General features: G+C 44.1%; 1 protein-coding gene across 2 annotated transcripts; it reads right to left on the minus strand.

The window, feature by feature from the left end:
• Nucleotides 1–5,767: 5,767 nt before the first annotated feature.
• Nucleotides 5,768–25,155, minus strand: GTPBP1 (GTP binding protein 1). 2 transcript variants are annotated; one of them, XM_028746808.2, is made up of 13 exons: nucleotides 24,757–25,155; nucleotides 23,151–23,262; nucleotides 21,418–21,598; nucleotides 19,761–20,109; nucleotides 16,640–16,763; nucleotides 14,253–14,367; nucleotides 12,978–13,122; nucleotides 12,654–12,836; nucleotides 11,378–11,513; nucleotides 10,630–10,808; nucleotides 9,200–9,400; nucleotides 8,191–8,232; nucleotides 5,768–7,763 (listed from the first exon to the last, which is right to left on the minus strand). In XM_028746808.2, exons 1-13 carry the CDS (start codon nucleotides 24,985–24,987, stop codon nucleotides 7,671–7,673), a joined length of 2,091 nt encoding a protein of 696 aa, XP_028602641.2. In that variant the 5' UTR covers nucleotides 24,988–25,155; the 3' UTR covers nucleotides 5,768–7,670. The 2 variants fall into 2 exon arrangements, with proteins under 2 accessions (XP_028602641.2, XP_028602642.1); XM_028746809.2 differs by lacking the exon at nucleotides 8,191–8,232 and having other exon boundaries at nucleotides 24,757–25,139.

A 25,155-nucleotide genomic window follows, 5' to 3' on the forward strand; every position in this document is an offset into this window, starting at 1 on the left:
TAAGGGTAGTAGGAGACCCCATGCTGTCGTTTTTCCCTTTCCTGGGTTGGAAAGGTTTAATTTTTCTTTAATCACACTGTAAAAAGTGGTTTGGCGTTGGCTGCAAAAGAAGCCTGCACATAGAAAAAGACAAGAGGGGGAAATTGATGTTTATTTAAATGAGAGAGGCTGCAATCCTAACCAAGCTTACTAGCAAGTAAGCCCCATTTTGCTTAGTGGGAATTACTTCAGCGTGAACATGCATGGGCTTGCCCTGTCAGGTTAAGTATTTAACAACAAAGGCTGCCATGTTGAAAGATGGGAGAAGAGTCTACTTTACAGTGCTCAGAGTTGGTTTTCTAATGGAACTGCTTAGCTCTGCTAATATGTATCACTGTTGGAACTCATTCCCATTCTACAACGCTTAATTTTCTAGAGGGAATGAATATTGTCTGGCCAGCACGGTCGTGCTTGCTTAGCCTAACTCCCAGGTGTGGCAGGGCTGCTTGTTAAGTGGCAAGGGAAAGCATTCTGTACATGTTCAGAGACACCCATTATCTCAGAGAATGTGCCCCAATCTTAAAATAGAGCTTACAGGGCCTTGATGAGCCCTGCTTCAAATAAACTTCATTTTCTTCCATTGTAAAGGAAACAAGGGGTGCTTGGCTCTTGTTCTGCAGGTTTTAACTCACATGCTGCTGCAATGCCCAGTGGGTTCATATGGTCAAAAAGGGTGAGGAAAATCTTTCCACGTTTCTGCACCTGATCCCCATGTGCAGTAAGACAAGGTAGTATAAGCAGCTCAAGCTCTGAGGTGGTACAATGGATAGCCTTGCATTTTCCCGTCCATAGTTAGTAGAAAACTAGCAGAGGAATAAAGGTGGGATTTCTCTCCCTGCTATGCCAGTTTTTATTTTAATTTGCAAAGGGTATTTTAAAAAATGGCATACATACCCATCTTTACTCTGAAGTGGTACACTCTTATGTGATTGCCTCATTCTTCTGCAATATATAGACTAGCCCATACGGGAAATCTCATGACTACTTGGGTAAGGTAATAGAGGTCAGAATTTGTTACATTTGCTTAACATTAACATTTGCTGACTAGTTATTTATAGTAAATAGGTATCTGTAGTTGCCAGCAGTAACAGTTGTACTCTGGAGGGACAGCCTTCCTGGTATGGATACAGTATCTCATAAAATAGTGCCTTCATCTAGGCTTTTACCAAACTTAAGGCTGAAAACAAATGGGCAGTGCTGAGTAATGAAAATTTCTGAACTGAAATTAATGTAGGAGCAATCAGGGCTTCTTTCCTACCTGCCTTTTATTTTCAGGGCAAGCTGGCTGTGCTCCGATAAGCTAGTACTACTTAACATAAGCAGGAAGCTGTGTCCTTCCCACCTCCCTTCCAGCTATCTGTGGAGAGTGCTGATTGCCACAACAGCTGGCCCATCGCTTTTCATTTGGGCTTGGCTATAGCAACAATGTCCATTTAGGGATGGCACCAAATAAACATTTAGAAATATAAGACATACGGGCATTTGGGGAACTGGCAAAAGCTAAGTTGTGCCTGAAAAGGGGAGTGAGAAGCTGCAAAAATTCATACCGGCCGCAGATTTGTTATGTCAGTGGAGAAGTCAGTGCGGTAGGAGGAAAAACAGGGTTTGCCCCATAGCAGAAAAACCCACTCTCACTCCTGGAGGGAGAAGCATTTGTCTTCATCCTAAATCCCAAGAGGAGTGGGCTAATGCTATGTTCAGCTTGAGTAGTTCCCCAAGCTATATAGAATACAGCTGGTTTCTCAACTATATCGAGGGGCCAAGTAGACTCTTGAGTAAATATGATCAAGGGCACAGTTGCACACCTTTTGAGGATGCTATAACAGGAAAGTGGCATTAGTTATGTGTAGAAGCCACTTTGGCAGTATATAAATTAATTACATAATGACACACATCAAGTAGATAAGGGGTTGAAAAGAAGACAAGCTTCTGTGTGATTCTAAGAAACAGAACATGTCCATAAGGAAATAACAGTATTACGTGGATCTCACAGCTTCAGTGTTAAAAAAGTCATAAGGATTGATGAAGGTAGTTCAAATGACAAGAGGGCAGCTTTCCTATTTTAAACCTGAAACCATGAGTGGTGGTGGGATTTAGCATACACTCACCTCCACCCCAACAACAGCTTTTGCCTGGATGCTTCTGGTAACACATAATCCTGATTATAACTAAAGGGCCTAGCATTGCTAACTAAACACATATCTATCTATCTATGCATTCTTGCTAAGCTACTGTGGAAGTACATCAACACAGTTTATCTGCTAAGCATTTCACAGCTTCCCCAGTCTGGTGCTGTTAGCTGCTCCAGCTAACACAGCCATGCGGCTTGCAGGATCAGTTAAGATGACCTGCACTATTAGAAGAGGCACATCATTCTATCAGGGTCCAGTGATAACTGCTATGCTCTTTGGTCTATGGCAGAATCCTTGTGAAGTGTTTTGATGCCCTTGCACGCAACAAGAAAATAAAGGCCAGTTCCAACATTTTTTTCCTAGAAAGCAAGTAGAAGGACCACATGGTCAAAAGCAACTCTTGCTTTATATCAGGCAGGAGTTGCATCTGACATGCAAAAGCAGCATTCTGGAAGGCGTGTGTGTGCGGTTTGCATTACAAAAATACATTGGCCAGGTTTTCCTGCTTTTTTCATCTGAAATACAGAATAAGGGCTAGGAAAAAACCAGGCTGTTACAGGAGGGTGGATTGCGGTTAAACCTTAGGAGAAACTTCTTTAAAGGTAAGAGCAATCTGACAGTGGAACCAATTGCCTTGAGGGATGCTGGGCTTTTGCTTACTGGATGTCTTTGAGCAGATCGCTATTAGCTGGGAGTGATACAGCTCCAGATTCTCTGCAGTGATGGGGCAATGTTGGGCGAGGTAGCCTGAAATTAGGCAGTTTTAGAGGCTTGCTTCAGCTCACCATGCTTGGTAGGCAACCTGTTGTGCTTCTACAAAGCACTAGGTCAACTTATGGTATTGGGGTGGGGTGGGGTGAGGTGGGAATTTCTAATAAAAACTTGTGTGTGTTTTTGTAGGCAAAAGAAAATATAGGTAACTTACTCTTGTCTTTGTACTCTCCAAAAGATGGGGGGTGTAATAAGCACTGATTTTTACCTGTTCTCTACTCCTCATAAAAGAGGTTGATGGCTAGGTTGTACTTGGGAGAAAATGGAGAAGTCTGTTTAGGGGTGTATAAATCCCATGTTGATCATTGTGGGGTAGTTTCCCACAGTTGGGCTCCATACAATAATTTATTTAGATAGGCTTCTCTGCTCTATTAGTTGCATGGAAAGAAAGGATGTGTTTAACAGACCCTAAGTGCAACAAAGTGATTAAAAATCTAGAGTGACCAAATGAAAATTCAGTGAGCTTATGAATGAATGCATTTGGAAAAGCATGAAACTTTTCCTGGTCCTAGGGTCTACTCAAAGCCACACCAAGCAGAGAGTCAACAGTTGAAGAATGCTGGTGAGTCATGCACATAATGGCTTCATGACCACTGTAGGCATTTCATGCTTGTGTCAGCTCCCTGACCAGTAGCAAGGTGCTCAGATGGCATTTGCAAGGTGGCAGCAAGTAGGAGGCACCTTCCAAAGCATGACTTCTTTGCCCGCTCCCTTTACTTTTGACCTGGCCTGTTGTACTCTGTAAAGCACCATGCACACTGATGGTGCTGTATTAATAATAATGATTCTCCTATGAAAAACAGTTATGTACAAAGTGTGCTTGGATTTGTATCTAAGACTGTATGTAGCCTGTTGCAAATGCTGCACTGTTCTGTTCCTTATTTTCTATCTCTGGATTGTAATTTATGCCTATGCAAAAGAAACTCGAGACAATAAACCATTTTTTAAAAAAAGGTGAAGCTGACCATTGGTGAAGGCTAGAAGCATTAGCGAGAAGAGACTATGCTGTAAATAAGTTGCATTGGAGCTGTTGTCGCTGTCGTCCACATTTCTGTTCCTTCTGCCTGAGGTTTTTCTTTTGTCCACCGCTTTCCCCGGGAAACCCCACTGTTTGATGCTTGTTCCAATTCAGCAGTAATCTGCAGAAAACTTGATTGACATTTGTTCCAATTCAGTGATACACAGCAGGTTTTCCCAGGGAAAGCAGTGGGACTGAAGAAAAACCTCTCAGACAGGAGGTACAGAAGTGTGGATGAGCCCTCAGTCAGTGCAGTGCATTCAAACTCAACATTATGAAGCCAATTAGAGGGGGGAAAGGAGGGTGGGCAAGGAGAAATCCCCCCCTTGTGTGTTGTTTACATTCTAAGCCTGCAGGCAGAAACTGCCCTGTTTCAATTGATTGTATGTAAGCTGCTCTGGGAGCCTTTTTGACTGAAGAGTGGATACAAATGCTCTTGTAAAATTCAGCCAATGCCCTTATTTTTAATTGCAGCAATTTTGATGAATCGAACAAAAGCCTGGCTCTCTTAGCTGTGCCTAGATGGGAAACAGAACAGGGTTCATGACTGCAGAGACGTTCGCAGGTTCTAGCCCATTTCCAACATAGTTGTATTTTGCAACTACTGCAGACCACTAACTTGGGAGACTTTGGTAATTTAAACACTATAAAAATGCAATAAATAAGCAAGTTCCAACTGAGCTCCAACTGCATTGCCTCCTGGTCCATTGCAAACTACCATTCAATATATTTTGCTACTCAAGTTTAAAGTACAATTTAAGCCACTCTGAAAACCGCTCCACTTATAAGAGCAGGGTACAAGTACTGAAAACAAAAGTGTAAAAAATTAAAACCTACCATTCCAACATATTTACTAAATGTTAAGTTCATTCTCTCCAGTTCCTATCATCTGAAAGATCACCACCAAGGTTTGGCAATACTTAATCATTTTCCATGTGTTTGATAGGCTTAACAGACCAGCAGCATTTCTCCAGCAGATGCACCTTCTCACAAGGAGGGAGGATGCTACAACTAATGGCGTTTCCCCATGTGTCACTATTAAGAGAGAAGCCCTTTCCTCCTATTAAAAATTTGGCAATACCTTTTGGCTTCTGCTTAGGTGCTGAAGTTCACTGGTATACTGCCCGGTTGCCAACTTTTATTGCTTTGCCTTTAACAGCTGCACGAATAGCAGGAATTCAGCAGACGGGAGCTAGCATGATTGAAATGCAGTGGTTAGAATGTCAGATAAGGACCAGGACTGGGGAAGACACTGGTTCAAACCCCCACACGGCCATATAAAGCTTACCAAGTGACCTTTGGTCTCTGCACCTCACCTACTTCATAGTGTCATAGTGTACACTGCTCCCCAACCTTGAGCTGCTTGGAGAAAAAATGAGGGAAAAATGTAAAATACCTATTGCCAACACCAGAGGGTACAAAGTTCACATGCACTGGAATATGTAGATGCTGTTCACCTGAATATTACACTGATAAACTACCTCCCTCCTTAAAGTTTTGTACTCTTGTCAATAATAGCAAAAATAAATAAATAATGAAAGTAGGGGCTCATTTTGCATACAGTGAGCAAAATGACCCTTCTCTTGTGGTCAGCACTACTGACACCCCTGACTAGGCACAAAAACCAAGGTGTGTTCCTAGCCCAGGAGAGCAGCCAGCCCTGATCTCAAGGAGTAGCTTCAGCTTTGCATGATGCCTGCTTGAAAACATCTAAGCCTCCCCTCTGACACATGCAGATTCAGAGGTACCAACACAGTCACTGCTTCATTCCCTCTACAGTTGTAAGAACTGACAAACAACAAAGCCATTTAATTTTAAAACTTTAAACAAACCTTTCTTTTTTATTATTATTATTATTACATCATGCCAGCCTCAGTAGTCTTTAAATGCTGGTCACAAAACAGAACACAGCACCATGTGGCTTTTTTTTTTTATAATGAAAACTTCAGCACTGCACATTCCTCTTTCAGAACTAAGGAATGAAAGGAGAAGAAAAAATAAAAAGGACACCACACCAAGGTCTCCACTTCCCTTGGAAATAGAAGGCCATGAGGTGGATGTCGCTACCGGGTGCCCAAGGCACCAAGTGATACAGGCTGCCGTCTTCCTTTAGCCACAGCACGCTCCCATTCTCTCCCCAAGGGTGCTATTAATACTGTCACTGCTTAGAATGCTGCCCACAAAGTTTCAGGCAAGAAAGTAGACCATAAGCCATGCCTACCCACTCATCAGTGTTCACTCTTAGCTTCCGGGAAACTCCAGCCATTCAAAAATGTTAGGATGATGTTGCAGACAGCAATATGAGAGACATGGGGAGAGACTTTAAAAGCTACAAACCAGTGAACTACAAACCTGGTTTTTGTTTTTAAACAAAAACATGATGCCAGTTAAAAGTCAATTCAGAATAAGTGCCTCAAAAAGAAGCAGCAAATGTGTATCAAAGTTATAAAATCCTGAACATGTGTCCAAATTTAAAAGCACAGCTCAGAGCTGGCTCCAGTAAACCTCTTCCTGCTTTTACACAGTGAGTGTGTCTGAACCCACGACAGTTATGATTCTGAGGAGAGGCTGAAATGAGGGGTGCAAGCTGGCTTCTTGACACTAAGAGGCCCATGCCCACTTACAGGCAGCAACACCCATTTCCCTAATGAGGAGAAATGAATTCTTGCATTACACAAATATGCAGGGAGAAGTCGCCCACTGACAGTGTCAGTTCTTGAGGAGGGGAAGGAAACACTGCCTTTAAAGATACACTTGGATACCACGGGGAAGAAATGGGTGAGTCAGAAGAAGCCAACTTGCAATGTCTCTCCCTTTCCCCAATCTGACGTAGCTGGTTAGAAAACCAGATATGGCAGGATTCAGAATATGCAGGCACCCATGACTGACTGCAAGAAAAATAGTAGGTTTTGAACACAAGGCCCAAAAAGGATTGTGTGAAATCAATTTGTTGACTTTACACCAAAGCCACCAGTGCTTTTGTGGCCTGCTCCAACTCCTCCCACAAGTCTCGCTTTTAAAGTAAGCTTACAAGTGCATAATTATGAGATCTAGGATCTCATATCAATCCAGCTTTTGGGATGCTGCTGGAGTGTGTGTGTGTGTTCCTTCATGTCGATTACCAATTGCAGGCATTGGTACTTTAAACTAAAGGAGGCCGCCCAGGGCTCACGCAGTTTGACTGGTGTGAAGGGGGGGGGGGAATTCCTACCTCTTCCGAACCAACTAGCATATTCATACTTGTATGAATGGGATTTCAGGAATTCTTGATTGCAGACCACAGACACAGGGTCAGTTTCAAAAATATATATATGACAGGGTGGGGAAGAGAAGAGGAGGCAGTTACTTTACTCTGTATACCTAGATCCTCCCGATTCTTCATCCGCACGCATACCACACACAAACATCCACCATAATAAAAACTAATAAAAAATCATGACTAAGAGCTCACGATGTACAAAATGTTTGGGCGGGGGTGGGGGTAAAAAGGGAGAAGGCAGCAGCTGGTCAGTCCCACGTGTGCTTTTGTCACCTTCGTTAGCTTAAACTGTAAACCCTGCGTCCCCCGGTGGCTCCTCTCCAGGAGGGGAGGAGGAGGAGGAGAAGTTCCACAGTAGCAGATCAGCTGGGATGGATTTTGGTTAGGCTGCTCTGGGTTTTTGGGTTGAAGAAGGGGAGGGTGCGAATTCCGCAGTGATTAAAAACGATGTTCAGCAGCCACCAGCAGGAGTCACAATAGCCCCTTGAGACTTCACTTTATGGCGCTGCCCTCCACGTCGGCGGCCACCTCCTCCAGTCTTCACCTGGGGGTAGATAAAAAGAGCGCTCAGGTAAGGGCAAGGTGGGGAAGGCAGGATCTGAACCTCTCAGCCCTAAACTGAACAAGAGGAGCGGGAATGGACAGTGTCAACCAACTGTATCCAGAAGTAAAAGGCAAGGGTAGGGAACCCGTGGTCCCCCAGATGATGTTTGACTCATGGCAAAGTATGCTGGAAGTTATAGTCCAACATCTGGAGTGCCACTGGTCTCCCATCCCTGGGGGAAGGAAAGAAGTGAAGTTGTCTTTGTCCTTTCTGGTCCTATGAGCACCTTTGCAATAGGCCAGGCTTCTACCAAAGCAAGCAGGAATTCTAAAAGGAAAATTGTAAGACTTTGGAGGGGGATGTCTTGCAAGGGTGGCCTTTTCTCCCCAAGGCAATCAAGTCAAAGCAACAGAGGATGCAGAAGTACCTTGCTGCCCTCTCGGCTGTGGGGCTCTTCATCCAGGGCAGGCTGAAGGAAAGCAGCAAGGAAAGAGAAGCATAGGTGAGCAGAAGGCAGCAGACATCCAAGATGTTGGACAAAGATCAGCAGAGGAGAGAGCAGTCCCTTAAAAACTGCCACCAAGTGAGCACAGCAAGAGAGGAAACAAAGCACCAGTGATATAGACAGAGGCTATGACAGACTTTGCCCCCCCCCCCAAGACAAACTTTGGAGAAGAGAGTACAGCAAGGGCACCAAGAAGCCACATTTACACCCAAGATGGAAAGCAAGAAAGCAGCTCAGATTCTTTCAGTCCGATTTTTAGAGGGCACCCTGTAACATATGTATAAAAGAGCATTTCTTTGCTACAATTATCATCGTAGCTGATGCTTGCAATTGCAGCATTTAAACCTCACCCCTCCAGTTTCAGGAGTCTCAGAATAATGCCAACACACACTTAAAATACAGCAAAGTGAAAAACAAAAGAGCAAAGGAGCTGGGACTAAGATTTCACTTCAGCAGAAAGAACTTCATTTCAAAGATTCATCAGCCAGATGCCCCATGAAACAGCTCTGTCATTGGTCAAGGAGGTCCTTCTACAGCATGTGCACAACTGCACAAGAGGTCCTTCTCTGAGCTCTACATGTCCTTACCGCACACAGCAAAGACATGCACAAGAAAAGCCCAACCGGTAAGCTGCAGAACAGCAGCAGGGCTCCAATGGGGAAAGCTAACAATACAGTTATGGGCAAGCAGGGGCAACTGCCCAGGGCCTCACACCAGGCCAGGCCTGCTGTTTCTGCCCACTTGGCAAAGGTTCTCACCATCCTCCCTTCCTAAAGCCACTTCACAGCCAGCCACTCACTAGTATTCAGGCACAGGACTAGGAGATAGCAGGTGAAATCTGGCTCACCTTAAAAGGTAGGCATGTTTACTACAAAAAGCTTAAGAAGCCATGAAATGGAATAGGAGGGAGGGCACAGGCTGTTCTGCATACCTGAGGCTGTTGGGCACTCGAAGGTGCTGAGGGGGCTGCTCCCAGCGAAACCGCATCATCTGCCACTGTGGGACTCGCCGTCGCCATGCCAGCCTGGGCTCCCCCTTCCTCTCGCTTGGTCAGGGGCCCCTTTTTCGTGGACTGCATCTTGATCTGCTGAGGCTTGGAGTTCATTGGAGAGTTATTTGTGGTCTGGAGTAACTGCCAGTCGAAAGGACGGTAGAGGCAAAAAACAGAATTGTGCTTGTGTTGTTGCTTTCATTTTAAGCACAGAATTGGTTTAAGCAAAGTTCACCTTTGACATTAAACAGGACTTCAATATGTGGAAAGAAAATGCTCTTCCCCAGGGAGGCTCACCTGGCACCTTCATGACACATATTTAAGCGCTAAGGAAAACCATTCCTCTTACTCCGCTAATTAAACATTCTATGGCCTTTTGAACTGGTTTGTGTGTGTGTATGTGTTGTTTTGTTTGTTACAATGTTGTGTATCTTTGTGTTTTTATATTGTAAACTGCCCTGTAAATAAAATAGAAGGACTGAGAATGGTGCACGCACACAGCAACACACCAAATCTCATTCACACCCGCACAGCTCTCTTTATCTCCCACTTCCCCTGCAGTGGGAAGGGAAGTGACAACAATTTCCTCTCTGTTCTTTAAGCACTTTTCTGTTTCATGTCTCTTATTACCTGCAGTAGGGCAGGTAGGTAAAGCAGAGGTGTGATAACAACATCTAAGCCTCGCTGGGCCATGCGCCAAGTCAGGATGAAAATAGTCTCCTTTCATTATTATTTTTAACCCAGGTCATGCATGAAACCGCTTTCTGTCAACAACCAGGTCCCACAAAGTTCCCAAGATCTTTTTTAAAAAAGTAATTTATAGAGATGGGAAGAAACAACTTGAATGCCAAGCAACTTGCCCTTCACCCAGAAAGGAAGCAAGGCCTTCACAGCACAGACTAGGTGGCCGGGCTGGCAGAAAAGTTTGGCAAGTATTAAAAAAACTTGGCCATTTGAGAAACATATGGTTTAAAGGGGGGAGCACAGATGAGCAATAATCCCCATTCAGTAAGGGAATACAGGAATTAGTGGAAGAGAAAGAAAGCTTGTTCTGTCTAGCAGAGTTATATGCAAGTCTGGGTTTAAGGTTGGGGTTTTTGTTGTTGTTTTTAAATCAACTAGCAATACTCACTCCTATCCTAAAGACAGGGAAAAAGGAAAAGGAGAACAGAGCCACTAGTGCATATGACATGGGTTCAAGGAAGGTATGAAAATTCTGATAAACCAAGCAACTTCCCCATCATCATCTATCAAGAAGCTAGGGTTTTCAGTAACTAACTAGAGGGAAGGTAGGTGTCTGTAGTACTGTACCTATGGCATGCACAAACTTTGAGAACCTATGTCCTATTGTACCCCAAAAGCTCTATTACCTTGGTGATGGTACCCACAGCTTTGGTACGCCCTTCACGGAAAACCAGCCGCTGGTCTATGTGCAGGTACTCCGGGGTCTTGATGAAGCGGAAGTGCACGGTCGCCTTGTCTCCTGTGCGTAGACAGTCTTTGTCCATACTGAGGATAGTGGCTGTCTGGCGGATGCTGCCACAATGCACTGTGAACAGTAAGATTCTCACTGGCACTCAAACTGCAACAAGCAGACAAATCTCAGTAGCACAGGATACCCTGAACTGCCACCAGCTATGCTGCTGCATGCAGATGCCGCTAAATTCACAATACAAACACCTTACGAATCCATGTTTGTCATCAGGTACTGTATATTCAATTTCCAGTGGAGAGGCAACGTCAGAAGATAATCTACGTACATACCACTAATCTGCTCAGCAAGCCAGCCCTACCACCATGCCTCATAACTTCTATAGGGAAGGCTACAGAGGCCAAGTGCAATTCTTCTATAGCTATCCACTGAACCCATAGCTCAAGTGGGATTTTGATGAAGGTGCAAGTCAAGCGCCCCTGGTGACAGATCCCATAAGAGCCTTCTATCACGTCCCAAATTTGATCCACAAGGAATTGCTTTCTCTTTCAGCCATCCTCTTGTGGTTGCTGCTCCTCGTAAATTTGTTGGTATCAGAACTTAAATGACGCAACCACAAATTAATTCAATACCCAGGGCCAAGGCAGGAGGAGTGTGTAAGGGATACAAAAAAACCCTACACATACCCATCGCCTGATAACGTGGACTGATGGTGGTAGGATGATGCAGAACCAGAATCTCAGCTTCAAATTCCCAAGACGCTTGAGGATTTAATCGGGGAGACACCATCACCATGCCTTTCCGGATAGAGGAGCGCTTGATCTGGAAGTGCAACAATTTTAAAGCATAATTTAGTAATTAATTCACTTAGGCTGATTTTTTAAAAAGAAGAAATCTATATATTTTCCTAGCATTTTTACAGATGAAAGATCAGATAAGACTATTTTGGGATGGAATGGGATGCCCATCCAGCTGAACATACTGCTGAGCATGAGTTTTACAAAGGTGTTGGGAGAAACATGAGAATGAAATAATTTCAAAAGAAAAAAACTTCAAGGGATGGTTTTGGTCAGCACAAAATTGCTATCCTTAAGGGATGTTATCAGATTTTCCTACAACGCTGTCCTTCCTTCATCCCTATGAGGACAAACTTCAGTCACAGACACACTTATGTTGCCTAAATGATGCAGAAATTACAAATGTCCATCCTTCATGGATGTAGAGAAGTTGGGATGCAATAGTGAAAGTATTCCTTTGGCTTTCTCTCTGCCAAACAAACGACTCACTTAAAAGCACAATGTCCACTGCTGCCTTTAGACAAGTTTAGTCCTAGCATGCCTTTGCAATATTAGACCCTGCAAATAAAACCTGCTCTCAGCTCCATATATTAAGCCTGAGAAGTTGCAATGCTAAAAACAATGACTAGGGAGAAAACCACATCTGAATGCAGGAGGACTTGGTACCATTGCCCAAGGATGAAGACAGATGTGATTAACAGCTGGATTTCATATGTCCCAAACATGAAGTACCAGCCACCATATGTTTCTCCTCAACAGTTCTGGGTGCAACAGGAAATCAACCAAGCACCTAACAGAACCCCATCTGATTGTCCGCTATCTCCTCCCACATGCTACCTTAAAACTGTGATGAAATGACACCATTAAGGCAGCTCAAAAACCAGCCCTAATATTCTCTTTCCCCACAACCCTATTTTATTTCCCATCTAGTCTGATGAAGATTTCTACAGAACTTAAAAGCTTGCATGTTATTTTATAGCATTAGGGATTGCCCTCATGTAGATTTTGGAACTTTTTCTTATGGCCCAACGCAACTAGATTTACTTTTTGTGCAGTCTCAAAGTAAACATTCTCATAACTGCATTGGCAGTTTCCCAAAAAAACCCTCATTTTCTCCCAGCAGAAAAGCAATGGAATACCCTTGGCCAATGAAGTCCACACTCACCTTCTTCAGAGCAAAGGAGGCAGTCTGTCCTCCTCGAACCTCTTTGACGGGCATGCGCTTGCGGTGGATGGACTTCACAGCAATGGGCAAGAAGTTACCCAGAGGGTCTGGGCCGAGCAGCAAGGTGTCATTTAACTTGATCAGGCCTCTTAGTGTTGTCCCAGACACCACTGTCCCTACACCCTGCATCAGGGAGAAGTGCAAAAGGCAAATGAATTAGTCACAATGGTAGAGCAACAGCAGAATCAAGCCAACATCCCCATTCCTTCGTCCTCTTGGAAAAAAATTAGACTGAAGTGAGACTCTCAGCACCACTCTCCTTACTGGAACAGAGTAAGTGTCATCTATCTGGAATTCTGCAGGTTCCTCTTCCCTGTAACTGGTCCTTGGAGACAGGAGATTGAGAAACATCTTAAGCAATTCCAGGTTCTCACCGGTGACATTGGAAATCTGGAATATTGGGCACATCCTAATTGGAACAGAGAGAAAGAGAGAGAACATATGAGTTATTCACAGGTTGATCTTAATACTTGCAAGACATCACAGGTGCTGGTTGGCATGCTCAGTATCGGAAGGAAAATTCCCTACAGGAAAGTACTAGCTGTAGTACTCTTAACACTAGCGACATTCAGTTAAATAACTTTATATCTACTTCTGTTTTTTCTGGGATGGCAGCAAAAGTGCCCACTCAACTGGAGAGTCATCTTGCACGGTCAGCTTCCTTTTAGATCACACGCTCTTAGTTAGATCAGATGTAATATTTACATTTTTAGCTCCTACAATTTTACTCTCTTTCCCTCTCTCATCAGCAGTTGGGACCAAGCCATTAAGAGAATGGTCCAGCAGACATGCCAACCATCATCAGTTGTCCAGGATATTTCAAGAAAAGGACAGACCTAACACAATGCTAGCTGCCAACCTCATGCAACTGTTCACTTCCTTCATTTATCCCAGTTTTCCAGTATGGCTTATCTTCTGATCCATACACATGGCATCCACATTCTGCGGCAGCGGCGGGGAGGGTGTCTCATGCAATAGATCAGCAGCAGACTCCTGGCCAGACTTCTTGCAAGGCCATTCGCTTCAGCCTCTACACACAAGCAGGGCCATTCATTTTCTGCTCCTAGCCATCACCCCCCATCCTCCTAAGTCCTCTGCTTGCTTTCATCCTTGCACCAACTGTGGATGCCAGAAATGGATTCAAAGCAACAGAGACAACTCCACATGGTTTCATTAGAATTTGACCTTGGCATTTCCCACTCACTGGCAAGAAAAACAAACTAATATATGTGGCAAAAAGAAAGATGATTCCTGAAGTCCATGTTAACTCCAGTCCTGGCCATTTCTACCATCCATCTTCACCTCTTCGCATGCATTTCTTGCCCAGAAACCTGGATAATCTGTTTTGAACCTGCCCAACAGAGCTAAAGGCGCTGATCCCACCAATTCAGGATCCTTGCTATTTAAGCCTGTAAACATATTCCACATCTCTGTTACAAATTCCTTATACTGCAACTAGAAAAGACCTGTTTGTGCTCCCAACCAATTATCATCCCAGAAGAGTCAAAGAGTGGTCCACTTTGTTTTCATTTCCGTCACCTTTCTGAGCTGAAGTTGGAGGCAGTAACGATGACATCATCTTTGCTCTGGACCAGGACAGGGATCTTTCTGCATCCTGGGGACTTCAGAAGTCGTTGCAACAGCTTCAGGGTTTCTTGATGAATAAAATGGAGAGGATTAGATCAATATGCCCTTTCTTGGATTCAACTTTAGTGCCTTAGTTTATTTACCTAATTTTAAGACCTTCTAAGAAACGGACCTTATTACAGTGGTACCTCTGGTTACGAACGGGATCCGTTCCGGAGGCCTGGCTGTATCCCAAAAATTTCGTAACCGGAGGACTGCTTCTGCGCATGCATGCAGCGGTGCAAAGCGCTTCTGTGCAAAGAGTGCTTCTGCGCACACGCAAGTGCCAAACCCACTTCCGGGTTTGCCGCATTCGCAGTCTGAAAATTACGTTACCCGAAGTTAATGTAACCCGAGGGTCCACTGTATGTCCTCATATGTAAAACCACAGAATTCAGAGAGGGTGTACTTTCTTTGCCCCAAGTTTGTATGTATGTGTGAGCAAGCTGGGATATCGTTACAGATTTTAAATTTAAAAGGAAAGCTATTTAAGTATCAAGAACATATAAGAGAACATGCAGGAGTCTTTGACACAAAAGGGTTAGTGAAATTGGGCTTTAGAGGTTGTAATATGGGGCTTCTTGTGCCCTTAACAGATCTTTTCTCTGTCCATGTCTGGATGTTGACCACATTGACAAACCTTCCCCAGTCTGACACCTCCAGATTTCTGGATTACCACCCCCCATTATGGACCATTGGCCATATCAACCAAGGATGATGGGAGCCATAGTAAATGCATCTGGTGGGCACCAGGATATTGATCTGAAAAACAAGCCAGCTATTACAGCTAGTATGTATTGAATTTCCACTGCTATTCTAATTGTAGAAGTTGTCAAGCTAAGCCTCAGAGCGAGAAATAAGTTCCGTATTGCTACTAAGAAGCTATCAAAACATTACATACAATCCAGAAATTTGCATAGGCTTTTCTGTACTACACATCCTGTTTCAATTTCAGGAAGCCTGCAGGGAAACCATGGAATATTATGACTGGAAGGCTATCGTTTTCACAAGAAAGACTAGGATGTGTTTTCTGCTTGAGAATTGGTGGTTTCATTTTGTTTGTTTACAAAGCTAGCAGTGCTACCAGAGCTTTGAAAAGATGTCCAATTCTAGCCAAACCCTTGTCTCAAAATTTGCTCCTGGCGGTGGATTCCATGTCTAATTGCATGTTGTGCTAGATGCTCCTCTAAGATGAGAGCTTGTCTTTGCCGGAATAAACCGATTTCCCCACAAATGCTTACTGTTATGATGAGGAGTGAAAAACAAGATGTGCACAGGAAAGATGGGTGCCAAGATGTATGCAACATCATGTACACATTTTAAAAGCGCCCACTTTGAAGCACACCGAATGCTAGGTCCACCTGACCAATTCTCAAATTTCCATTTTCTACCACAGTGCTAGCTGCACATTGCAGAGGTTCCTGGGTCATCTTATGCAGCAAGTAACAGAAAAGCCAATAACTGCAGTACCAGAAAAACAGGGGTCTCTTGAACAGGAGCCCGCACATTTTGAATGAGCTTGGTAGCAAACCATTTGCTCTCTCGCTTTCCACTGTGTAGTCCCAAAGTGCATTCCTTTTCTATCTGATGCCCAGCATCTGCCACTAGTGATCATCTTTGTGGACCTCTTTTTTTGGAAGTGCATAATTACATACAAGGGAAATGGCAATAATATTTCCTAAGCACTCATTTTGGTTGCAGTGTTTATGGCTATTGGTGACAATAGCTAAATGGTTTCTCAGTGTTCAGGGATATCATGTAACTGAACATCAGTTGCGGGAGGAGAAACAGCAGGAAAGAGTTGCTGCTTTTGTTTTAGGAAGCACCGTGTTGGGCCCTGTGGGGAACAGGCTACACTAATTGGCTCTTTCATGACCCTAAGAACCAGGAAGTGAACAGAGGCAAAAAGTCTAACTCTCAGCTGCCTTCTCTTTCCCATAATCTTATTTACAGCAGTTGGGGAAGAACACATGTCAAAACATTGCTTTTGAGCAGCTTCACTGTTGCAAAACAATTGTTTTAGAACTGCTGATATGACAGTTTTAAGAGACCAGCTACAGAGAAAAAAAATTGTACGTCAAATAAGTCTCAACGAGTAAGAAGCAATGCAGGCCAGGAATTGGAGATGGCTAGAAAGAAGAGTTTGCTTAAACGGCTCCTTAGTAGAGTCTGAAGACACACTACCAAAACAGATGGCAAACACTTCACAGGAGAGAGAAGCTGTTTGCGCCATCTTCAGTTTATTTTGTTTATATACCACCCTTCACCCCACAATCACAGGGCAGTTTACAGGCAAATACCTTGGAGAATGTTGGCAGGACACATGTCAATCTTGGTCACCACCACAAAGACTGGGACGTTGAGCGCCAATGCAAGGCCCAGGTGCTCCTTGGTCATCCCAACAATTCCTGCGTTGCTGCCAACCTGTATCAAGGAAAAGCACAATGAAGTGGGGAGTGGGGGAGGCAGGCAGAATTTTAAGTCTCTGTCTAGATATACGGCTGCGACTTTGCTGGGCAGTGTAATGCAGATACGCCACAAGAGAAAGGCAAGAGGTCAGTTTTTAATAAATTATGAGAGCAATGGTTCTATCTAATACTGTTGTCCCACTAGCACAAGAGACTTCTATTTAGGCAACGGAGCTTCTCTTTCCTCTCCTCCCAATTCAGCCCCCTTGTACAGCTTCAAAACCTGCTCCAGACGGTTGCAGGAGTTCTGCTCACACAGCATTGGACAGAAACCCAGCGCTCTTACAATAGAGTAAGAGCTAATTCAGACATTAGCACTTGCCACTCTTGGAATAACGTTTCTGGTATGTTCCATGGTGTGCAAAGTAAACCAGAAAGGCTTGTTTCCTACTGCTTCACCAGGATAATGTCAAGAATAGATGGAAGAGGAATCCTGGGTCCTATTCCCAGAATCCTCTCAGGAAGAGCCACGGTGGAATAGGCTATCAACTAAACTTTTCCCAGTTCATGCCAATCACAAAATCACTTTTAAAAAACCATTGCATTTGCAGGTGGCATTGTGTCAGAGCTAGCCTTCTTGTGGGTGCCTGCCCACTACCTCCTTCTCCTAGCATTGCCAAGAATGGCTAGTATAGTCTGCTCCAAAATAAGTGCCATAACTAGAACTCTACTTCTCTGTTTTGATGTAGGGAAGCCAGTGACGCTGTTCCGATGATGTTCCCAGCCTCCCTGGCATATGAAGTCAGGGACTAGCTTTGGGGCCAAGCACTCCTCCCTAACTCTTCTTCCTCACATCACATGCCAGCTTCACCACAAAGCTCCTGGCTTGTATCAAGCCAGAATTCTCAATTACAGCCAAACCCCGATTTGTGGGGGGGTTATGTTCCGGGTCATTGCAAGCTTGCATGAAATCACATGCAATGGAAATGCCCTGCCCCCCCCCCCCATTTTGATGACATCTTTCCTGGTCACTCCCAGGGCTGGTGCTGTGTGCATGTGCACGGTCGCACACATATAGGTCGTGCCTAAAATGGGTGTTCCCCGTACCCCAAACTGGGGAACTCTGGTTTAATGCCAATTAACAAAACTGGAAAATAATCTAGCATCACAATCTAGAGATAGGAAACCTGTGACCTTCCAGATGCTCTTGAACTCCAACTCTCATCATCACCACTAGTGATGTTAAATTCTCGAGAATAATCTTTTGGAGAATATTCTCGATTAATGAAAATACTGTACCATTGAATGGCATTGCAAAAACCAGTTACTGGCACTGAATAAAAATATAGAAAAGTCAGCTGTTTAAATCAAGGCCACCTCACATGCTGTTACACATAATTGTATAGGCCTAGGTACTTTTAAGTGTAGAAAGCATTAAAACTACTTTCTGTAAAAAAATTTTTAAAAAAATCACACTTATGGCCAAGGGTATAGAATTGCTAAGAATAAGGTCACACCAAAATAGAAAAAAGGCTATTACAAATAGTTGAAATACATACAAATCCAAATGTTCATCAAATTAAATGAATAGCATTTTTAAAACTTTTTTTTTTAAAAAAAATAGGTTTTCTGTAGCTCACATTTCAGAACTGCCAATGGTGAATGACACAATGCCCAGTAATGTAACTGGATCAAAAAAATCATTATTCATTATTTACACTGGCAATATCGCAGCTTGACTTATTATTTACTAGATTTTTTTAATGTGGGTTGTAAAACTGGTTCTTACATTAGAATTTACAGTTCATGGAAAATATTCCCCAGAGAATTTTCTAGCAGAGAATATTGTCAAAAATATTCTCATTCTTGAGAATATTCTCTGGAGAATATTCTCTGGAGAACCTCACCTCACTAATCACCACCCACCAACCTTGCTGGCTGGGGCGAATGGACTTGAGAATCTAACAACATCTGGAGGGCCACAGGTTTTCCTTTTCTTGACATATACCATGGTTGATGAACCTGGGAACAATGTCCCAACTGAGCCACTATCTCAGAGTGTATCAGCTACCCCTTAATGTCATTCTGCAAGCATGTCATCAAGTGGCAGGCTGTGGCTCTTATTGATAAGAAAGGTTGATATGGGATACTGACCTATGAACAGAAAACTAAGCTAAAGAATTTCTATACCACTTAATCTCCTCACAAGGAAGCACCTGTCTGTTTAGACTACCGTACTTGCCAATAAATCTGAGAATTCTTTGTTTATGTGACTGAAGCACACACACTCCAAAACCAACACAGGAATGTGCCACAGTGGGAGGAATAGTTTGCCTCTCATGGTTGCGGAAATAAATCCACTGATACAGATAGAACCTGAGACAAGTTGTGTTAAGCCACTATGGCAGAATTAGGTGTCCTTACAGTGCAGAAAAAATCTTTGTTGTTGTTGCTGCTGCTGCTGGGAGAGTGGGGGAGACCAGCAAGGACAAATGTCAAATTAAGTTCTGGAAATAGGTACCGAACCTTGAATGCTTTGCACACATGACAATATCTTTGACACCCTGACACATGGGCAGGGGGCACTTGAGAAAGAACTTTTCTGAACTTCATGGTGTTTTTGCTTAGAGCATTTACTTATGTAGAAGCTTGCACCCGTATCTGATGCATGAGCATGAATGGAGAACTCAGTTCAATCCTTAACATAGGCCATAAATCACCCTCAGATAGGCAAAAGAGGAACATGGTGAACCGCAAGAAACAGTCCTCCAAGCAGTTTGTTCCCAACCTTGAAGCCTCCAACATTCTATGGTAGGAAATCACCACTTACTGAGAGTGACATGGCCCACGGCTCCAACTAATTTTTGAGCTCCTGTTCACAATAACAGTGAGAATTCTAGCCTATATTGTTTTCAATAATTCCTTAACTCTCCAACAAAAAAGATGGGAAAGTGCTGTGGATGTTAAGAGCCCCGTGCTGCTACTGACATCCCACCACCATGGCACAGCTTACCATTAGCATGCAGAAGTCAGGTAGGTGCCCAGTCATGCCAAAGACTGTAGTCTTCAGGTACTTCTCGTGCCCAGCCAGGTCAATGAAGGTTATGACCTTTGTTGACTTCTCACAAATCTTAGTCCACTCCAGACTTCCACCATGGCTATCGGGCTTGTTCACTACATTGCCCTCACTGTCAAAGCCCAATATGTCATTGCCCACGCTGCTAGTACGGCCCGATTCGATCTCGTGCTTGTGGCGGAAAAGCTTTTGCCGGGCAAAGCCACGTCCATTGTCCAGCTCACCATGGGTGAGAACACCCAGCAGCGTGCTCTTCCCTGCGTCCACATTGCCAACCACGGCTACCCTGTAGGAAGGCAAAAGGAAGCCATCAGAATGTCATCGGTCATGTGCAATCTCTGAAATAAACCCTTTATTTTATTTTTTGCAAATTTATTTTTTATTGATTTTCAGTACACATACATACATTCATAAATTACACATATAAAGATTACATATTTAACTTAGGCTCTATCATGCCTCTGACTTCCCTCCATTTCTTTGGTAAGTATCAAATAAAGTTCTAATATCACATACTCTATATATCTTATTATCAACTACACGCTGTAAGAGTTATTCCAACCCTACCAGTGTCTTCAAAGATTTGCAATTGTTTCTTATATACATCAAATATTTACTCCAATTTTCTTGAAACTTCTGCTCATCCTGATCTCTTAATTTTCCTGATAGTCTGGCCAGTTCTGCGTAGTCCATCATTTTAACCTGCCAGTCCATTATATTTGGTATTATGTCTGTTTTCCAATTCTGAGCTAACATATTTCTGGCTGCTGTCGTGCCATATAAAAAGAGGTTTTTATCTTTTTTTTCAATTTCCTTTCCAATCAATCCTAGTAGAAAAGCTTCAGGTCTTTTTGGGAAAGAATATTTAAAGATTTTTTAAAGTTCGTTATAGATTAGTTCCCAAAAGCCCTTCACTTTACTACAGGTCCACCACATATGGTAGAGGTCACCCTCTACCTCTCCACACTTCCAACATTTCTTATTTTTTGTTCTATACATCCTTGCTAGCTTTACCGGCGTTAGATGCCATCTGTAGATCATTTCCCACAAATTCTCTTTTAAAGCAGTACAAGCCGTAAATTTCATGTTTACATTCCTTAGTTCTTGCCACGCATCAAAATCGATATTATGGCCGAAATCAATAAACCCTTTAAAAATGAGTAAAAGACAGGACCTATGGGGTTTCATAGACTAGAATTTTAGAGCTGGAAGGGACCCTGAGGGTCATCTAGTCCAACCCCCTGCAATGCAGGAATAGGAAGCTGTCCCGTACAGGGATCAAACTTGCCACCTTGACATTATAAGCACCATGCTCTAACCAACTAAAGTATCCAGGCTTACACATAGCACAAAGAGGGCAAAAACCTACAACAGCAATCCTTTCATTCAGATACTGCTTGATCAGCCAAGTATGTGCGCAAGATCCTAACCACTGGCTTGTATACAAAGCACAGAGGAAAGGAAAGTTAATTAGTAAGGAGAGGCAGAGTCACTCCCATAGCCAAACCAGAGTTTCCAGCTTCTCACCACTACGTGTACAGGTTACAGGAGTGAGCTTCATGCTGACGAACACTCCTTCTACCTATCTCCTTACCTGACCTCCAGGAAATCGTTGTCACCCACCCGCTTCCGCACCAGGTAGTCACGCACTTTGCCTCCTGCCTCTTGGTGCTCCCGCAAGAGGATCACATCTGCATCTATTTGCTCAGCCATGCTCTTCACGGTGGCGTAGGATGCTTCCATATCTGCATCACTGAGCCCGTACTCAGTCCCATCTAATGTAGGCATGGGGAAGAAATGAGGAACAGCTGCTTCAAATGTTTTGTCAGACCAGGAGTTACTTTGTCATTAATGTAACCTCACCAGGGTCTTGCCACAAATGGGCCAGGCAAGGAAATGAAGAATCCATTTTAATTTCAAATGCTTATGCAATGCAATGCATTTAACTGTTCATTTAGCCCTATTTCTCCAGGCTAAACAGTGTCCATCTCAAAAGTTTGGAAGGAAAGGTGGGATGTACGAGAGTCAATTGTGCTACCCTCTTCAAAACCTTGGCTCCATTAGTTGAAGACACAGCAAGAAGGTCATTACCTAAACCCACACCCTACTCTAGAGGTAGCCAAGATGCCCTCCAGATGTTTTGGACCACTGTTGCCATCAGACTCGGCCACCATAGCCAATGGTCAGGGATGATGGGAGCTGTAGTTCACAAGATGTGGTTGACTCCTCCTACCCTAACCCATTAAATACTGATAACAGTTGAGAAACTTATGCTGGTGCAAATCTAACACTTGCTACACTTCCCCCCTCCCCCCACCCGTTTCTTTGAAGACTGAGCAGACTGACATCACCTGAGCCAAGAACACCAATGCCAAAACCACCAGTCACTTCAAAGGCAGCAAATGCCCTTTAATCTTTTACACTGGGTGGTGGGAGCAGAGAAAAGTAAATATGTAGCACTACCAAAAAAACCAAAACCCCAATTAGAGGAAAAACATTAACTGCCCTAAACATTTTCAACTTGCTTTACGGAAAAAACCCATGGCTGCATGCAATGCTAAGCTAAACCAGGGATTAGCAACAACAACGAAACACGCAGCTACCCAGAGTGAAAACCGTGGCGGCTTTGCTCCTCCACTGGTCCTGCTGCTGTTTCACTACTCAGAGCCAAACCATTGGCCTTAGTGTTACATGCAAACCCAAGCTTGAGGTTTTCCTCGCTCTCAACAAACGGTGAACTTATTGTAACCAAGATTTGCTCTTGGTTTACCATTCACAGTTTGTTTGGGGAAAACAAACAATTCACTAGCTGCTAGAATTATGCTCAGTTCATTCATGGTTGAATTTTGCCATAACTGTACTGAGTCCACCCTGGGATTGTGAGAATAGTACACATCAGCAGTGCACAGTAACAAAGGGATCTCTGTGCCAGCCTCTCTGGGAAAGTGGTGCTCTTGAGCATATGGTTTGGAACAGATCATTCAAATTATGGTTTAATAGCAGACAAGCTAAAACACATCCCTTCTTTAGCCCACATGTCATTTGAATGGGATATACTTATTCAAAACGCAGGTCAGAATTGTTTACTGAAAGCAAATAGTTACTACTAGGCATATGTGGCCAACATGCAACACAGCATTAGCTGCATGCAGGAATAATCCAATGAGTTTATTTGTGTTATGAAAGAAAGGCTTTTAACACTTGAGATCTAATATACTAACTGTCCCATCCCACAAACACTATACTTCAAGCAATAGCTGTTTCTGCTGAAACCACTATAGCATCTTTAGCTTGGCTTGTGGTATTGAAGGAGGAAACCATGCTCACCTGATCCTTGTCCAATGACATAGATGGTCTCCCCACATCCTTCATCCATCCTCTCCCACATCTGCCGCAGCAAGCTATCATACTGCTCTGATGTTGGGCTCACCATTACTAGCTGAAAATAAACCAGGTATCTGTGTTAAACATGCTGATATGGGGGAGAGGGCCAAAATCACTGGCACTAACTAGTAGATGATTTTCTCTCAAATTGTTTATGAACTGTTTTTCAAAGAGTTCATAATTATGAGACTCAGCTTATACTCAAAAGATATGCAATGTAGTCCTTTGGGGGGCGGGTTATGACAGAGGAAATAAAAAAGGGTTGATATGACACCAAGGAGCCACAAAGTAGAAAGGGAAATTCAGAAAGCTTAGCAAAAGCAGTGTGAAGAAGACTGAAGTGTATATGTGTATGTATGTATATGTGTGTCTGTGTATAATATATATATGTGTATGTGTGTGTTCATTTTAAAAACACTGCCGATCAAACAAATTCTTAGTAACGTAAAAAATATTATGCTGCTTTGTGATGGCTTAAAACAAAAAATAAACTCAAGGTACTCCTATTTTATTCATGAGTTAGATCACATGAAAAGCCACTCCACTTTTCCCTATGACTTCCATTTACCCACAACTGCAGAGGTCACACACAAAATGTAAAGCACAACAGCCCCAAATGTCTGAACTTATAAAATGGCCCATCATCACTTTTCATGGATACTCTGCTCTGAGATTTTGTCCCTTTTGAGCACATCACATGATGCCCATCCAGCAGGTTAACTAACAGCCATGCAGGTATCGCTGCCCATTCTTTTGTTTAAACATCGCCCTTATTGCACTTTAGGGTAGTAATACAAAACATAAAGGCTATCCCTTTACAGTACTTCACCCACAGCACCTGTTTAACAATTGCAACTTTAACCTTTTTTTTTAAAGCAATGCCATAAAAAGATAAGCGAGGAGCTTGAACTTTGCACTTAGAAGGGCTGTATTAACACAGCACGAGGGTGTTGTTGTTGTTGTTGTTAAGGAAACTACAAACGGGGAAACAACAACTTCAGCTGAAACCCTACCTACGCTTAAACCGGGAGTAAGCTTCGCGGAAATGAATGGAACTTATTTCTGAGCAGGCATTATTTACAGGGCTGGGCTGCGGGGCTGCAATCCTAAACGTGCCTAAACGTGGGGTAAGCCCCACTGAAAACGGAGGGCCTTACTTGCGAGTAAGCCTGTTTACGGCCCCCCCCCCTTCTCGTCCCCGTCTGAATCCACTCTCGCGTGCCACGTACACCAGCCCGTACCCTTGAAGCTGCCGCCGTCGCCCCTTGGCGACACTCTCGCCCTCCTTGTGCCTCAGGACTCGCAGGGGGGTAGCCGCCTCAGGAGGGAGCGTCGGCAAGGGGCCCGGGGTACCCGCTCCGCGCTCCTTAAAGGGGGCTGGACGAAGTGCCCGGAAGGACAAGAGGAGGCACCGCCGCCAGACCGAACGGAGAGAGAGGGAAGTGCCGGAGCTGCCTCCGGGCGCGTGAGGGGGACCGGAGGCGCCAGGTACCGGGGTCTGGGCTGGCGGGGCCCTGGGTCTCCGCTGCCCCCCGGCCGCCGGGCCTACCTTGCTGGTGAGGTCGAGCTCGGGCTCCCCATTCAGCACCTCGCCGTCCTCGCTGCAGTCCGAGTCCGCGACGCCGCGGTGGAACCTGGAAGAGGCCGCCACTGCCCCGCCGTGAGAGGCGGGCTCCGGGGCGAACATCGAGGCCGGCACCGGCGAGCCCCCCATCGGGGAGCGACTGCGCTCCGTCGCCATCTTGGCAGCCCCGGCCTCCTTCTCCGGCCTCATTAGCATAGGCCCCGCCCACCCCTCGCGTCGACCGAGCCGGAGGAGCCCGCCGAGCTCCGCCCCCCGAACGGGCCTGCTTAATAATTTAGTACCCTGTTGACCAATCGGGGAGCAGCACTGTTAATACATTAATTGCTGTATTGCTATGACAACCCGCAGCTAGAGCTTATTAAT

The sequence above is a fragment of the Podarcis muralis genome, chromosome 10 (assembly GCF_964188315.1).
Source record: "Podarcis muralis chromosome 10, rPodMur119.hap1.1, whole genome shotgun sequence".
NCBI classification, from domain to species: Eukaryota; Metazoa; Chordata; class Lepidosauria; order Squamata; family Lacertidae; genus Podarcis; species Podarcis muralis.